General features: G+C 34.9%; 1 protein-coding gene and 1 non-coding gene across 2 annotated transcripts in view; both read right to left on the bottom strand.

The window, feature by feature from the left end:
• Positions 1 to 236: 236 nt before the first annotated feature.
• The window catches only part of KANSL2 (KAT8 regulatory NSL complex subunit 2), a 52,434-nt gene continuing 33,873 nt past the window's right edge, over positions 237 to 18,797 (bottom strand). The window contains exons 9-10 of the mRNA XM_074226064.1: positions 7,003 to 7,122; positions 237 to 4,573 (exon numbers count right to left, since the gene is read on the bottom strand). Of these exons, the coding sequence (XP_074082165.1) occupies positions 4,436 to 4,573; positions 7,003 to 7,122 (258 nt within the window). The 3' untranslated portion in view covers positions 237 to 4,435. The remainder of the gene's footprint in view (positions 4,574 to 7,002; positions 7,123 to 18,797) is intronic.
• LOC141515758 (small nucleolar RNA SNORA2/SNORA34 family) lies at positions 8,624 to 8,759 on the bottom strand. Its single transcript, XR_012476504.1, has one exon. It is a non-coding gene; the product is annotated as a small nucleolar RNA SNORA2/SNORA34 family (small nucleolar RNA).

Raw genomic sequence — 18,797 nt, 5'->3', positions numbered from 1 at the left:
TAGGACAACTAGTGCAACTTAGGATCTTGATTATAACTCTATTTGGGGATCCTATTTTGGGTAGCTTGGGGTTACAATGGATGGAGCACTGGAGTTGGGAGTCAGAAGGATGAGAGTTCAAATGCCACCTAACCCCATTGCCTTGCACAAATCTAAAAATAAAAAAAAAAAAAGAATCAGGACGACTGGAGATGGCCCTGAATGAGGAGGCAATTAGAGGCAAAGCTAGTGTCTCTGAGGCCAGATTTGAACTCAGGTACTCCTGACCCCAAGGCCTGTGCTCTATCCATTGCGCCACCTAGCCACCCCCTAGCCACCCCCCAGTTGTCCTGGTTCTTATCTGGCCACTGGACCCATTTAGCTCTGGAGGAGAAAGTGAGACATAAGAGTTGCCACCTCAATCAAAACCAATTCACTTGCTTGTCAAGGCATCATCTCCCTGACACCATGGTCTTCCCTCAAGAACAAAAGATAAACAAAACATTTTGGGATTCTCCCAATTCCACCATCAAACATGGAGTCCTAATGATTATTGTACTTCCTAAGAAGTATAGAATATGCATATTAACATCAATTTTATGATGCTATTTATAATATGTATCAAGTCCCAGTAGATTTTAGCCAGGAATAAGGAATAGTATGTAGCCTATCTTTAAAAAAGAAAGTAAAAATTTGATGTATATTAGACCTAAGGAAACCTCATGACAAGTAGTCACAAAAGGGTGTGAAAGGTATGGACTATACTTCAAAATTTCAATGTGTATTTGATACAAAGGAAAGGGAAAGTTGAATTTTATTTGTAAAGCTGAAATTCTGATTAGAACGATTAGAAAAATGTTATGTTCTAGAGCTGGAGTCTAAAAATTAAATAACAGTACAAATCAAACAAATAGGTAGACAAGACATAAATTAGGTAAAGTTACTAAAAGAGAGCTAGAATCAAAATAATTTGTCAAAGTTAAGCTGAGGATTTACAAAGGGTTCTTGAGATAACATGCTATATCCTCCAGTTAATATTTTAAAAGTTCCTTAAGGGCTCATGAAAGTACTGAGTTAAGAGCTGGATATACTAAGAAAAAAAGTCTCTACCCTCAAAAAAATTCACATGTAGACAATTAGACAACATGCATGTAAATACATAAATACAAGAACCAGGATTAGGACAAAAGCCCACAAACAATGAATCAGGGAGACAGTAAGATAAAATTCTTTGATAATCTAGGAACATTTGTGTTATGTATATGGGATGTTATATATGCATGTGTATATGACTATATGGTACTGTTAGACCTTTCTTTTCATGCCTTCCCAAACCTATAAAATGTGTAACATTAATTTTATATTCATTTCATATTTTTATGATTTTATGAATTTATATTCACTTCATATACATATATTATTTTTGCCTGTTGAGATTTTTCTCAGATGTCATTCATGTTGAACATATGAGAAGTTAATAAAAATCAAATATAGGGGCAGCTAGGTGGCACAGGAAATATAGCAAAGCCCTGGAGTCAAGAGTAGCTGAGTTTAAATCTGGCCTCAAGACATTTTTGCAAAAAAAAAATCAAATATGACCACTGCAAGCATTTTATGTCATCATTGAAGTCATTTGCTAAAATCTGTTAAAAATAGAATACAGTCAGTCACATCTCTAGGACACATTACTAGAGAACTCCCTCCAAGTTGACATCAAATCCTTAATGACTACTCTTTGGAATCTACATTCCAAATCCACCTAATCTAGGCATCTACCAGTAGTAGCTCTTGGATTTCCTTACTGAACATATCTATGAAGCAAAGTGAGATGAGAGAAATGTGATCTATCTTGAATGATGCTGGGGAAAAAAAATCACTTAATCCTTCTATCTTAACTTTTTTTCTTTAAAATAAAATGAAATAATTGAAGGTAGAAGGAATTACAGACAGAAGCAATACAATTAATATTCCAAAGTAGGGAAAATGTCAGGAAAAGGGAAGATTAAAGTAGATTTGTTTTCAGAACGTGGACTAATAGAACATGATGTTTGAAATCCATGCTTAGAAAAGACAGTAAGTGGTTATGAAAATGAAGAGGTGAACTTAAAAATCCAAAGAATTCTAGGGACCAAAAAGCTGGAAGGAATCTTCAGAGATTTAGTGCAAACTCATTTTATAGATAAGGAAACTAAAGCCCCCCAAAAAAGATGAATACATTTTCTCAAGGTCACTCAACTATTAAGAGCTAGGATTGATACTTTTCTGACTTCAAAACAAGTGCTTAGATACCACTTAACTCTAATGAAGCAATCCAGATTGGATGTATTGTGACAACTGATAGGAGAACTAAAACAATGACTCCATAATTCTAGAGTTGGAAGTCTGAAATTTGGGTAACTCAAATATACAAATCAAACTCCTAGAGTTCTGACAAATTAGGTTGTTAGAAAAAGAGAAGAATGAGAACTAGAAACAGAAGTTAGAAAACCAAGAATAATTATAAATATTAATGGATAGTACTTTAACATTTACAAAATAATTTCCTCACAAGAAGGCTGAGGAAGGTAAAATATTATCTTCATTAAATAGATTTATATAACTTGAAGCTGGGAAAGGTTTTGTTTGTGATTACAAAGCTTCCAACCTTCAAGCACAAGTCTCCTGACTCTCAAATCCAATCTCTTTCCACTTAACAGTTGCCTTAGAATGAGCACAATCAATAGTTTCTCACTATGCCAACAAAAAGGTCAAGAAAAAAAAATTTATGCTTGGCCAAACTGGCCAGATAGGAAGGGGCAAAGTTCAGTGGAGCAAGTGGGATCAAAGTCAGGCAAGTCAAAATACTTATTAAACATTTATTATATATACTAGACACTGCGCTTGCTGACGAGATAATGAAAAGATGAGAACAGTTCCTCCAGGGAGTAAGTTGAAATTTTGAAATTGAAAATCCAATGAGGATTTCAAGATTATCAAGTAAAAGTAGATGCCAAAGGCAAAGTTAAGTTGACAAGGAATAGGATTAGTTCTCAGAAGATAAACATCAACTCAAAAAAATGCATAAAGCAGTGATAGATAGGGTCAACCAGAAAATTTTGAACTTATTTAAGTGCCTGTAAGTCTTAATCTTTGCTTTATTTTTTAACGGATGGGAAAAAACCTCAAACCTTAAGAAAAGAATGGGTTTGGATTATGAATTTTAGTAGCAATGGTCAGAGAGTTAAAATAAATTAAGAATTTCAAGACTAGAATAGATTTAAACTCCTTGATGTGCATATATGGCATTACAAAAGAGAATCTTAAGTAGTTGCTTTTATACGCTAACATGTTATTGAAAGCCAGGAAGGGGAAGGGGGGAAGTGGGGAGGACTTCATTTACTTTGGAACCTCATCTCTTTTGCAACTATCATTAACATCTTTAGGCTAAGGAGACTTAGAATTAAGCAAAGATCACCCCAGGAGGTGGACACCAGAAAGGAGAAGAAAACTAGTATGTTCTCTCTTTCCTGGCAACATACGGTTTTTTTTGTTTTCATAACTTTTTCTAACACTATGACATTATCAATAAGTCCCCCAGGTCAATGTCCCCAAAGCCTTTCCCCAAATCAGTTTCAATATTTTATTTACATGCAGACAGATATGATCCTGTCAGAGAGAGAGAGAGAGAGAACATGTTTAAAAGTTAAAAGGTGGGTATCTGGAGTTCTCTGTAAAGGAAAAGATTTTCACAAAGGCTATTTGCCTTTTTTCCCCATCGTAGAGATGGCCCTCTCAAATACAGTATTTAACTAAACCCACAATTCTCACTCCAAGTGATAACATTGTTTTTCATTTCCAATACATTTTCTTTCTTTCCTTTTTCAGATTTGATAGAAATTTTGTACAGAAAACTTATATTTTATCTTACATAAGGTGACCACTACAGAACTCTAGACAGGTTAGAAGCAGGAAGCAGGAAGCTGGAAGGTTAAGAAGGGTTCAAGCCTGCAGACTGTCCACGCCTGAATTCCTTTTGGGGTAGAGGGAGTTGGACATGCCCAGTTTAGCCACTCCACTTTGGTGAAGGTCAAGAGGAGTTAGGAGAATACAAGGTACTGAATAACCAGTTTCCAGTTTCAGAAGTCATACTGGCTACCCAACTGATTTGCTGTTCATGGTTCTGCGATTCCATAATTAAGATGTTTTCTTCCCCTTGAACACAAACTCATTCACTGATCCCCAACAGGCAGCATTACATACATCTTGCTCAATTTAAAGAGTAACCCACAGCTGAGACGGTTATTGCTCACTATCAGAACAATTTGGCTTTATGACTGAACTATATACAGTTTAGCTGCCAGAGGGAAGGGGAAAAAAGTCCAACTGGGTCCTCTATTTTGGAGAGAGACCGTCAAATTTTTCTTAGGGAAATGAAGAATTCAACCTCTCTCAGTCAATTTGTTCTCAGTAGCAACTATCAGCTGATAGAAATATGTTCTGGCTTCCCATTGGTGGCAACCACTCCACTTCCAGGCAAAGATGTAAAAACTGTGGTTTCTTCAGGTTTTGGGGATTCCTGTGACCTGGGCACACCTAGTGCAATCTGTACTTGGTTCTGTTAAAAGAAATAGAAATCTTGGTTAAGAATTCAGTTCCTAAATGAGGTAGAGAATGACTTACTGAAGCTAATAAAAATAGTAAAATGTCCTGTGCCAATATTCTCAGAATATCTTCCTCACCCTCCTATCATCCTGGTCATTTTTCTCTCATACCACCTCTGCTATACCCTTCAGATCTATTTTACACAGAGATGATCTGGAGAAACTAAGTCACTGAACTTTGGAATTCTTACCATAAATCTATATTTTCCTAACTAGCAAAGCTAAGCCCTGCAAGCCCCAGAACATAAACCATGCTTCACCTCAGCTATCTTCCTGCCATGCATATTCATTCCTTCACTTCCTCCTAACTTACTTTCTTACTCAGAACAGGGTAATAGAAAATTAAGTATTACCTTTGCTTCTGGAAAGTCAATTAACTTCTCAATTGTCCTACTCATTTCCCCTGCACCTTCTATAACTCAACTCTCCTCAGGTCACCACTTCCTTTAGTATTTTGTTTCTACTAGATGGCAATCTCCTTGAAGGCAAAAAACTGTCTGGCTTTTATATTTCTATCCATAGCATTTAAGACAGTACCTAATACATAGTAGGAACTTAACAAAAGCTTTTTGCATTCCTTCATCTTTTTGGTTAAGCCTCAGACAAGAAGAGAGGCTCCTACTCTCAGAATCCTTAGCTTCTTTGAGAGCTTAGCTCAAATACTGATTTCTATGCAAGTCTTCCTGCTATTCCCACCTGCTAATGTGTTACCCCACAAAAATCATATATCTCTAATATACTAATATGATGTAAAAATTTTTGCTATAATTTTATTTTAAAATAAGTTTTTCACCTGATTTATATTTTCTCTACCTGATGTATAAAAACCCACTATGTGAATGAAAGAATGTAGGACAGCTAGGTAGCAAAGTGGATAAAGAGCACCAGCCCTGGAGTCAGTTCAAATCTATTCTCAGACACTTAATAATTTAATTACCTAGCTATGTGACCTTGAGCAAATCACTTAAGTCTTGCAAAAAAAAAATATGGTTCAAGTTATCTTAATTTCTAGCACTTTTAAGTGTTAATATTGCTTGTTTATTGTTAACTGATTTTTTCAATATCCTATATTATCAACACAGCACTTTGTAGTTTCTTGCCAGTTACCCCACTTTCCCTCTCCAAGTTCTAAAAATAGAAAGACTTGTCTCTACACTCCTATCCAAAGACAACAACTACAACAAAATTTCTAGCTAAGAACATATTACATACTACTTCTAATCATCATCAGCCAGGAGTTTAATAATGTTGGCTGATTAATCAATCAGTACATATTTCCCATTGTTGTCATCACTTTACTTCTAAATTAATAAGTAAATATATTAACAACAATACTTTGCAAAACACTTTACACAAAATCTCATTTGATTTTCACAATGACCTAATGAGCTAAGAGAAAACTGAAGTTAAGAGAAGTTAAGGGGGCAGCTAGGTGGCATAGTGGATAAAGTACCGGCCCTGGAGTCAGGAGCACCTGGGTTCAAATCCAGTCTCAGACACTTAATAATTACCTAGCTGTGTGGCCTTGGGCAAGCCACTTAACCCTGTTTGCCTTACAAAAGACCTAAAAACAAAACAAAACAAAACAAAAAAAAAAAGAGAAGTTAAGCCTTGATGAAAAAGCTAATAAAGAGAAGGAGGCAGGATATTAGTTCAGATCATTCTGACTCCAAGGACACTACACTATCCACTCTGTCATCTAACTACCTCCCCTTAGGTCTATAAATCCTGTAGCCCTTCCACACAATAGTTGGTAGATGATTAAAGAAAAGTTAAACCCAGCTAAAGAGACACAAAAAGGAAAAATTTTAGGATTACAACTGTCTTTGAAAAGACTATCATAATACAAAAGAATTCACATATGTAATCAAGATGATGTACACTTAAATGCCTTGTTAGCAGCTAGGTGGCACAATGGATAAAGCTGATAGAGTCAGGAGGACCTGAGTTCAAATCTGAACTCAGACACTTAATAACTGCCTAGCTATGTGACCTTGGGCAAGTCACTTAACCCCCACTGCCTTAAATAAATCAAAAAAATTTTTTAAATTAAAAAAATGCCTTGTTGGTTGGCTTAAAGAAAATAAAATGATAAAATGTAATAACTTTTGCACACAGGAATTGTTTCATTTTTGTTGTTGAACTTGCAGTGTCTCTAGCACAATGCTTGATATGTCTAGGGAACTTAATAAAGATTTCTGGATCAAACAATTAATTAGAAAGGCAAGTACAACTAATAAAGTAAAATCAATTTTAGGTAGTTTTGTACTCTACCTGTGATGATATTCCCACTCCCCAAGGTACAGGTTGGTCAGCAGAAAACCCCTTGCCTGGCTGTATTACTGCATTTGGGACCCCTAGCTTAAGGGTGTTCTTCACTTGCCAGAATATCCACAGGAGCTTCAGCAATGTCTTTGATTGAATGATCCTCCATGGTTAGTGAAGGGTCAAAGAGCAAGGGAGAAGGAGGACACTGCATTCCATCACCCACTACATCCAAGTCCTAGGAAAGGATAAAAAAAGACCACAGACAAATCTATCAGTAAAATCAGGGGAACTGATATCGTCCTAGAAGGATATAATAACTTCATTATAACCAACTATAATCAATTCCTAATTATTCTCACTAACGCTTACTTTTCAACAAGAAACAGAATTAAAAATCTACCTCCAGCTGACTCCATGTTGATTCCTCTTCCAACCTAGCAAAGACGGCAATCAATATTAAAATTGAACAAAAAGCTAACAGGAAGAAAAGCAGAAAGTACTGCAGATTAGATAACGAACTGCTTCTTCTAATTATGGCTTTATTCAAATTATATACATTTTATAAATATTCAATACAACAAACATGTATGCCCCATATGTATACTGTCCTTGGCACTAGGCAAGATTCAAAGTTCATAGATCTAATAATAATTCTTGTCCACAAAGAACTTATAGCCTGTTAGATGACACAAACAAAAATGTTATATTACAAAACAATGCTGAAGTGTACTTGAAAAATAAAAAAGTGTGAAATGAGATCAAAGTCATTACTAGTTTTGGGTGAGGGAGAAACATGGAAAGAAAAGCTTCCAAAAAAAGGAAATGCCATTTGAGTTTCTAGGAATAAAAAAAAAAATCAATAGTCATGCAGAACATAGTAAGGAGAAAATTACTGGCACATAAAAGAAGATAAGCGAAAGAAATGAGTAGAGAAGAAGGAGAATGTAAATGGGATGGTACAGAGAAAAGTATAGAACAAAAATAGCAAGATAAGATAGGGAGATTACAGAAGGTACTGCAAGGTTACTCACTGGGCAACAGAAAGAACAATGATCCAAGAAAATATCTGAGGAGGCAAGAATAGAAGGTTGAAAAAGACAAATTAAGAGAGGCTACTGAAATAAACCAAGGTGAATGGTGACAGCAGAAATAAAGGAGGTGGAATGTGCAAGTTATTAGGTTGAAATGAAAGGACTAGATAATTGATTAGATTATCTCAAGAATCAAAAGATTCTTAATACAAAACTCAGATTTGAATATAGGTGATTGGGTAGTGCTATTAAGATAAATACTGGGGCAAGCCACTTAACCCCATTTGCCTTGCAAAAACCTAAAAAAAAAAAAAAGATAAATACTGTAAGATAGAGCACCAGTCCTGAAGTCAAGAAGAGAAAACTAGAGTTCAAATCTAACCTCAGACACTTGATACTTACTAGCTGTGACTTTGGGCAAGTCACTTAAACAGCACTGCCTCACCAAAAAAAAAAAAAAAAAAAAAAAAAAGCTGTGAACTGAGAAAGGAGCAGGTTTAGGGGAAAATATGTAAAAGATTTTAAAGTGGTTACATACCCATTAATGATGGTAATAAGAGTAACAAGAAAGTGAAAAATATTTTCTCTACATTCCTGATAAATGTCACTTTGCATAAGAAAAAATGTTTGATGAATTATATTTAATTTTCTCTTGTGAAGTTAAGTCCCACATTAAATCCTGATCCAAACGACACTTTACATTAATTTTGTTTCTTCCAACTGAACCAGTCATTCCCTAGCAGAGATATAGAATGACCAACAGACCACAGGAAGACATTCTTCTGGGCTCCTGTTTGAAACCAATAGTTACAACAAACCACTGGTCTTGATTCAGGGCCTGTCACAGATATTAAGATATTACATTAATATCACAGATTTTAAGAAAATAATTTGCCACTGTTCTTCAAGGATTTACATTCCAAAACTAATTTTTTCCCCTTCATGTGGTGGAAGACAAAAACAAATCCAAGGTTTTATAGCTTTATATTCAGTCTGTATCCCTAGTCCCTCAAAATATAATGTTTTGTCATGACTTGCTATACACTATCTCACGTGGCTTTATCTCCTCATTGTTGTTGCTTTCGCTTTCTTTATTTTAACTTTTTGGTCTTTCATTTCTGAAAATATTCCTCTCGCTCAAATACTCAGCATACTCAGCTCAATACTCAAATACTCCCTTGTAACAAGTGGGGGGGAGCAGTTCAGCAAAACTAATCAACATATCAGTTCATTATATGTATATGCAATGTTCTATATCCAGTTATCCACGTCTGCAAAGAAAACAGATTATTTTCCAATTTCTTGTCCCAGGTGATTTTAAAAGAACCATTTTCTTACAATCTTTTAGCTCACAGAAGTCACTCTGGCTCAAGATATTTTTAAAAATGGATCTAGAGGCACCTAGATGATGCAGTGGATAGAGCACCAGCCCTGGATTCAGGAGGACCTGAGTTCAAATCCAGCCTCAGGTACTTAATAATTGGCTCGCTGTAGGACTTTGGGCAAGCCACTTAACCCCACTGCCTTGCAAAAAACAAAAAGAAAAAAAATGTATCTAAAGAACTCATAGCATTTCAGTGAGTGAATGATATGTATATAATGAAATGCTGGCTTTATGAATTACACTAATTTATGTAAGTTTCATCCTGCTTTCTTCCAGTATGCCAAAGCAAATCAGTGAAAATAAGAACCAGAATGGAACCAGTCAAGAATGGAGCATACCCAAAAAGGTAAAGATCAAACTGTGCTGGTAAAAACAGAGTTGACTGGAATCTTAGAGATCTATGCCACTTTGCACAATGCTTTATAGTAAAAAGTAACAGAAAAGACTGGCTTACTATGGTATCCTTTAACTAGATACCAAAAAGAGGAGTCAATGTGTAAGAATAGCATGTCCGGGGGCAGCTAGGTGGCACAGCAGGGGCAGCTAGGTGGCACAGTGGATAAAGCACCAGCCCTGGAGTCAGGAATACCTGAGTTCAAATCCAGTCTCAGACACTTAATAATTACCTAGCTGTGTGGCCTTAGGCAAGCCACTTAACCCCATTTGCCTTGCAAAAACCTTAAAAAAAAAAAAGAACAGCATGTCCAAAAACCCAAAAAAGAAGCCAGCAATTAAATCTAATACTTCAGATACCTGTTCACAAATAAGAACAAAAATTATGAGTAATAAAAATAAATACTAAGGAGCCTAAAACAAGGAGTCATATTGATCACACAGATAGCAATGAAATTTGGTGGAATGAGGTTACCATGATCAGAATATAGTTTTTGAAGCATTATGTTATTCAAAAGAAAAAGGAAGTTGGTGTGAGGGAAGATACAAAAGGAAATCCAGACATCAGTGAGTTAATGGTGGAAAGCATCTGATGAAAAATCACATAAGACAGCAACAGAGATAGTATTATCTTTAACACAGATTGCCAAATCACATGAACTTAACATTTTTAGACAATATTATCTCACAAGGTTCAGAAAGGTTAAGTAGGATCCCACAGAATAGTTTTATGGGGGAAGTCCACCAAAGTGAGATACCCAAAATATAGAATTTGAAGACACAAAGAGAAATAACTCTGATGAGAAAAAGAGTTATCTAAAAAGACCTATGTGAAAGAACAGGAACTTGGCAATTTAAGATTAAAAAAAATGCAAAAAATGGAAGTCAAGAATAAGTAGCACAGTTGAATATAAAATAAGGGCAAGATTTCAAAGGAATAGTGCCTAAAAGTCAACATGTGATTAAGGTAGGTGAAAAAATACAGCAAAAATGTTTTGTTTTGTTTTTTTAAGAAAAGATCAGGATCAAAGAAGGGACAGACTGTTGTTCTCAGGGTGAAAATAATGCAAAGTTACTCAATTCTTAATTTTATTTGTTTTTTTTCCTGCCAAGGAATTTGAGTTTTGGTCAGGAAACATAAAAAAAGCTAGTAAGAGTTGGTACCCAAGATAAGAGAGTCAAAGCCTACAGCCACTTTCAAACTCTAGTCAACATGTCCACAGGAACTGAACCTAAAAAACTCACAAAACACAGATGTGAAGCAAGTCATCATTAATGATCTTTGAAAAACTATGAAGAATAGGAAAGGTACCACTGGATTTGCAAAAGAGCAAACTGCCAATTTTCAAAAAATATAAAGAGAACAGAATTTTTAAGACTTCCTAAGGGTCAGTGTGTTTGACCTTTAATTCCTGGCAAAATTCTACAATAGATTATTTTAAAAATATTGATTTTTTTGTTTGGTAAATAGAAATAAAAGTGATGTAAAAAAAGGATTGGGAGGTTGGAGGGAAAGAAGGTCCAGCATGGTTTTGTCAAAAACCAAGAATCTCTTATCTGTCCTTGTACTATTTAACATTTTTAACACTGACTACATAAAAAGGCATCCTTAAGATAAGGGGTGATTTTTTTTTTAAATGGGGGGGTAGTTTTAAAAGAATGTATAAGGAAGAATGAAGATCACAAAACAGAATGAAGAAATGAATGAATCAAAAGCATTTATTGGGAATACAAATATAAAAGCAAGACAGTCCCTAGCTTCAAGAAAGCTACATTCTCCTAGAGGAAAATAATGAATATCACAAAGTGGTGGCCATAGTAGAGAGGTGTTTTTGTTTAGGAAAGAACAGGGATGGTTAGTGAGTGGAGTCCACAGTCAAATGACATGTCCTTTTATAGTAATAATGGTAGGATTGATTTTATTACTATTCCAAGAGCAAGTAGTGGAAAGGAGAGGGAGAGAGACCCAGTTCTCATGGCAAGATGGCCAGAGTACAGATTGGATGGGATGTAAAAAGCAAGGTCTGGATTTGGGGCCTGGAAATGGCTAGAAAGGATAGATATAGTGGGCCATGTGCATTGGTTCTGGCTGACTCACCAATCAGAACAGCATGGCCCAGGGTGGTGGTTCCAAAGCTGTGTGGATTAAATCACACAGGGCATGGTCTCAGGAGGTCCAGTGGTCCAGAGGGAGCAGCAGCAGGACAGATGGCAAGGAGATGGCCAGGGTGGACGGTCAGATGGGATGTGAAGCATGGTCTAGAGTCTGGGGCCACTAGATAATATGGGCCATGTACGTTGCCGTTGATTGACTCACCAATCAGGATAGCACTGCCCCAGGGCCGTGGTTCCAAAGCTGAGTGGATTAAGTCACTAAAATAGATAATTTCAATTATATGAAATTAAAAGGCTTTTGCAGGAACAAAATCAATGCAAGTATGATAAGAAAGCAAACTGTTGAATGGGGAAAAAAAATTTTGCATCAAATATCTCTAATAAGAATTAGATATTCAAGATAAATAGGAATTTACACAAATATAAGACCAAGAGCAATTTTTTTTCATAAATATAAGTTCAAAGGATATGAACAGTTTTTAAGAACTGCAAACTAGTAACTACATGAAAAGACTGCTCCAGATTGCTCAATTCTGTTCCCCACCCCACAGGAGACACCAAAGACCTTTTTTCCTAAGGAAAAGTAACATATACACCAAATTATTCATAGCAGTAGTTTTGTAATAGCAAAAAGAACTGAAGGGAGGGAAAAAAGAGACTAATTGTGCTATGTAAATATAATATTATTTTACCACAGGAAAAAACAAATATAAAGAATTTAGAGAAGCATGAGAGAAGGTATACTTAAATTAAAGAGTAAATTAAAAAAACAGGAAAAATCACATACACAAGGACAAATGTATAATTGAAAAGACAAAATAAAAACCAAATACCAGTCCTAGGGAAAAAAACTTAATTTCACTTCTTTTGTTGCAGGGAGGGAGACTATAGATCAAGAATATTGTAAGCTCTCAAACAAAGAAAATGTTTGGTGGGTTTGCTAATTATTTTTCATTTTCCATCTTACAATAATGTCTCAATGGGATAAGGGAGGGATATATATATATATATATATATATATATATATATAAATAAAAGTGATGTAAAATTAAAAAAGGAGGAGGGGGGAAGGTTGCAGGGAAAGAAGGTCCAGCATGGTTTTGTCAAAAACAAGAATCTCTTATCTGTCCTTGTACATTTTTAACTGACTACATAAAAAGGTATCCTTAACAGATTTCCAAATAACACAAAACTAAGACACATAAGTAATATTTTAAATGACATTATCAAGAATCAAATCATTCTCGAGAAGTAAGAATACTGTGTCAAGTTTAATAACATGATACTTAAGTGGGATGACTGCAAAAAAATTTTTCTTGGGTTCCAAGAGTCAACTTTACATATAAAACATTAACAGCTAAAAAGCAGTTCATCGGAAAAATATCTATGTATCTATTTTTTTTTTTTAGTTTTTGCAAGGCAATGGGGTTATAAGTGGCTTGCCCAAGGCCACACAGCTAGGTAATTATTCTGAGACCGGATTTGAACTCAGGTACTCCTGACTCCAGGGCCGGTGCTCTATTCACTGTGACACCTAGCCGCCCCTCGGATCTATGTATCTTCAATGTGGTACACATCAGCCAAAAAAAATGAACGAGATTTTAAAATACACTGAAGAACAGTGTAATGGTCAGAATAGGGTCAGATTATATCTGACTGGTTATGTGTAATTCAGAAAACTATTCTTTAGAAAGAACCCCAAATAAGCTTAAGTGAATCCAAAGAAAGACAACCAGGAGATTAAAAGGCCTTTGAGATCAGATCATGAGCATTAGACTGAAGGTTAGCTTGATAAAGACAAATGAGGAAGAAACAAGATAATGTCTCTAAATATTTAGACATAGCCTTGTTCTACTTAATTCCAATTAAGTAATCAACACGAATTTATTATGGAACTATTATATACTTGGATGACTGAGAAACGAAAGAACAATTGTCAGAAATGAAGCAGAATAACAAAAATGAAAATTGTGGTAAATCTGACAGTAATAGTGAACCTAGAAAAATATAATTAGGAAACAACTGTATATGTGTTTCCAATGTTCCTTCTAATTCTTATTCTGTATTTTAATCTAGATCAATAGGAACAAGACAATTAAGACATATTTAATCTAAACAAATCATTCTGATTGTAATCTACAAGGTGTTCCAAAAGTTTCAGTTCAGTTCTAAGCTATTAAAGCTTTAAAAATTGAATGCTAAGAAATTATCATGACCAAGTTTGGACCCAAAGATGAAATCTAAGAAGTATAAGGACTCCAAGATAAATCCAACACAACACGTAACTTCAGACTTTTTCAATGTGCTAGTTAGTTGTGCTGAAGTGCCCCCCCCCCCGTCTTTTATTCTTTATTATAGAAGGGTCAGGTAAAGGGCTAAATTAGGTATAATAAAAAAAATGTAATTTTATACCATTATTTAAAGTAAATTTTGAAGGCAAAAATAAAGAGTAGCACCTTACAGACCTCAAACTCAGCATCACATTCCAGGTGTCATCCTGACTGCTCACTCTCTCACATTCCCACATCCAAGCTGCTGCCAATCTCACCTCTGCAACATCTCTTAAGACCACCACGCTAATCATCACTTTGCTTGGTCTATTTCAATAGCATATTGGAAGGTCAGCCTGCCTCAAAGTCTTTCCCTACTCCAGTTCCTCCTCCATTTAGCCATCTGATCATGCAATTCCCTACTTAATAAACTCCAATAATACATAACCTACCTCCCATTCCAGTTTTCTTAAACCTTATTCTTCCCATTACATACTCATCCTTATTATCTCAGCTGTTTCACAAATAAGACATTTCATCTCTCACCTTCGGGGATTTTCTCTGGATGGCCCCCATATCTGACATGTTCTCCTTCCTCATCTCTATGTACTGGATTCTCTAGCATCCTTCAAGTTCTTACCAAAATTCTATCTTCTACAGGAAGCTTTTTTTTTGGAGGGCAGTGGGGTTAAGTGGCTTGCCCAAGGCCACACAGCTAGGTAATTATTAAATGCCTAAAGTCGGATTTGAACTCAGGTACTCCTGACTCCAGGGCCAATGCTCTATCCACTGCGCCACCTAGGTTCCCCCAACAGGAAGCTTTTCCCAACCCCTCTTAATCATGATGCCTTTCATTATTTTTAATTATGTCCCATTTTTCCATTATGAGAATTGCTTGTACATATTTGTTTGCTTATTACCTCCCCAATTAGATTATGAGCTCCTGGAAGGCAGGAACTGTCTTTTACCTCTTTTTGTATCCCTAGGGTTTAGCATAGTGCCTGATAGATAGAAGGCACTTAATAAATATTGTGAATGATTTGATTATAAAGCAGGAATCATTAAAACTACTTAATATTGGTATAAAAAAAAAGAGAACTATACCAATAGAACAGACTAAAGAGGGAATCAGAAATAATGAAACTCAGTAACCCAATATCTGATAAACCTGAAATCATAAATAAAGAACTCCCTATCTGATTAAGTATTTCTGGAAAATTGGAAAGCAGTTTGGCAGAAACTGGGCTTAGACCAAATGGATGTATGATCTTAACATTAAAATTACAAACTCCAAGACAAAATAAAAGAAGTAAAAGTCAAATTTTTGATTACATGATATTGAAAAGCTCTTGCACAAACAAAACCAGTGTAAAGATAAGAAGAAAAGGAATAAAAAAATGAGAATAATCAATGTTTTAGGGATTGTTGAAAGAAAGGTACACATACATTTTTGGTATAACCATGCAATGTAAAAATTATGCAAATTAAGTATTCTTTATCCTAGAGATTCTACTACTAAGCACACACACACACACACACACACACACACACACACACACACAAAAACACACAGAAATATACAAGGGGAAAAATCAGTGGCAAAATCCTCATCTATAACAAAATATTTGCAGCATCACTTTTTCTCCAAGACAAAGAACTGAAACAACATAAATGCTCATCAACTGGGGAATGGCTGAACAAATTGTAGAACATGAATATGATGTAAGAAATGACAGAAACAATAATTACAGAAAAGCATAGAAAGATTTAAATGATTTAGAGAAGCAGAGCCAAGAAAACAATATACATAATAAATAATACTGTAAAAGGAAAAAACTGAAAAACAACTGAAAATAAATGTTGAAAAATTACAAAACACTAACAATGTCCAAAAAAAGAGATGATAGAAAGCACTCCTCTCCCCAATTCTTCTGTTTTTTCCTATGCATTCTTACCAAATGTTTGGTCATACCTGTAAAGGTTATCCCTCCTCGTCTCCCTACTTCACATCATTTCTTACTCCCAGCTACAATCCAACCTTCTAGAGAAGTCTTTGTGAAGCTCCTGTTTATTACTTCCAATTTATTTTTCTTTGCCCATTAGACTGGGAGATCCTGTCTTTTACCTTTTTATTCCCAGCACTTAGTATAGTACCTAACACACAGTAAGACAGTGATACAAAAACGTGAAACACTGCATATATTTTCAATGTGAACATTTTTGCTAATTGTTTTTTCTCCTCTTCCTCTTTTTCATTTTTTTTCTTAAAAAAATATTCTTTTTCATATGGTATAATTCTCTGGAATGGAAAAGGGGAAAACATAGGGAAATTTAAGTCATGCAAAAACAAAAGATATCAGTAAACTCTTTAAAGGAAATGAACTTTCCAGTTCAGACAGAATTTATAGGTCTCTAGGAAAAATCAGTCTCTTTATGAAATTAGTTTGTATGAAGCATTTTTCAGAACCAAATAAAACCACTGAGATTACAAATATAAATTGCATGACCACATGCCAGATCCTGAAATCAAAAGTAAAACTAAATAAATATCTAATTTCAACCTACATCACCCTCCACTTAAATTGTTGAAATAAAAGCAAACATAGAGTTAGATGGAATTTAAGGAAGCTTCAGGAGTTTCAAAAGGCAATCATTTAGTTCAGCAGTGATATGCACATTTTCCAGTTTCTACTTTTCAAGCATTCCCAACCACCAGATACCCCAAATTGACCTAAACAATCCCCATCTATCTCATCCACCACAACCACCAGTATGTATAAAAGCTCTTCATCACAGTACACAAAGAAATCTATTTTTTAAACAAAATTCCTTTATTATGTGCTTTTTTCAAAAAAAACTATATAATAAAGGAAAATATGAAAATACAGCAAGTTGAAGTAAGTGAAAACTGATTTAGGCTGATCAATCTAGCACTAAATTTACTGAACAGGAGATGGATTATGCTGAGTCAGATGAGCAGAATCAGGAAAACATTGTACACTCTAACAGCAACATGGGGGTGACGATCAACCTTGATGGACTTTTCTCATTCCATCAGTTCAACAATCAGGGACAATTTGGGGCTATCTTCGATGGAGAATACCATCTGTATCCAGAGAAAGAATTGTGGAGTTTGAACAAAGACAAAAGACTATTACTTTTAATTTTTTAAAAAAAACGTTTTCTTATGTAATTTTGCTCTCTTACACTTTATTTTCTTTTCTTAAGGATATGATTTCTTTCTCATCACATTCAACTTAGATCAATGTTTATCATGGAAACAATGTAAAGACTAACAGACTGCCTTCTATGGGGGGAGGGAAGCAAGATTAGGGGGAAAAATTGTAAAACAAACAAAATTTTTCTAAAAAAATAAAAATTAAAAGAGTGATCTAGTTTAAACAGGAATACTGATCCTTAGACTCAACTATGAAAAATAAATTAAAATTTAAAAAGTGATCTATTTTAAACAGGAATACTGATCCTTAGACTCAACTATGTAGGAAAATTGGCTTACTTGCATAGTTAATAAACCTGAAAGTAGCTGTAAGTGATGTGAGTCAATTATAAAGTTATAAGAGCCAATATAAAGAGAAAAAAATTCTTACCAAAGATATCACATGTTCAGAACCAGACTTCTGAACAACAAATCTGAGATAAAGAATAAGCTGAAACTGAACTGTGGCATCTCTTCATGAAACAACTTCTAAGTGATCAATCTATACAATAAATGCCATTACTTTGAATATATGGATGTATACTATCAAAACTTGACCTTAAAAAGAATTTAAATAAAACATTTTGTAAGCTTTAAATTGATAAATGAACAACTACTATAATCTTTATTATCATTTAAGCAAAGTTTGTATTGGTAAAATTCCAGTGACCCTTTCTCATCTTTCTACCTACATCCTTCTCTACATTAATCCTTTAAAATCATCGTATTTTTCCAAACTCTCTCAAACCTAAAAACGTGCCTCCCTCCCAAGAAAAAAGGCATTCCAACGTGACATTAAAGTAGTTGGCAACATTTTCTAAAAACTTCCAATAGTCAATCTTGGCATGGTCAGTAGCCAAAGTAAATTCCAGGTTATAAATATTTAAAAAAAAAACTTCTCTTAAATAATATTGTCCAGATTTCTAGTTTGAAAAGGCCTAATTTGAATGACTTAAAGGCTAGTGAAGAAAATGTTCACAGTACCCTTTGATCCAGCAATACCACTATTTGATGAAAAAGGGTAAAAACAACACCTGTACAAAAATATTCATAGCAGTCCAGTTTGTGGTGGCAAAGAATTGGAAATCAAGGAAATATCCTTCAATTGGGGAATGGCTTAGCAAACTGTGGTATATGTATGTCATGGAACACTACTGTTCTATTAGAAACCAGGAGGGATGGGAATTCAGGGAAGCCTGGAGGGATTTGCATGAACTGATAATGAGTGAGATGAGCAGAACCAGAAAACCACTGTACACCCTAACAGCAACATGGAGGTGATCATCAACCTTGATGGATTTGCTCATTCCATCAGTGCAACAATCAGGGACAATTTGGGACTGTCTGCAATGGAGAATACTACCTGTATCCAGATAAAGAACCAGGAAATTTGAACAAAGTTCAAGGACTATTCCCTTTAATTTAGAAAAAAAAACAGATATCTTATTGTCTGATCTTGTTATCTCTTATACTTTTTGTTTCTTCCTTAAGGATATGATT

This window comes from Macrotis lagotis, chromosome 2 (assembly GCF_037893015.1).
Source record: "Macrotis lagotis isolate mMagLag1 chromosome 2, bilby.v1.9.chrom.fasta, whole genome shotgun sequence".
NCBI lineage: Eukaryota > Metazoa > Chordata > Mammalia > Peramelemorphia > Peramelidae > Macrotis > Macrotis lagotis.
The sequence above is the reverse complement of the archived record's forward strand: the minus strand, read 5'-3'. Positions and strand labels throughout refer to the sequence as shown.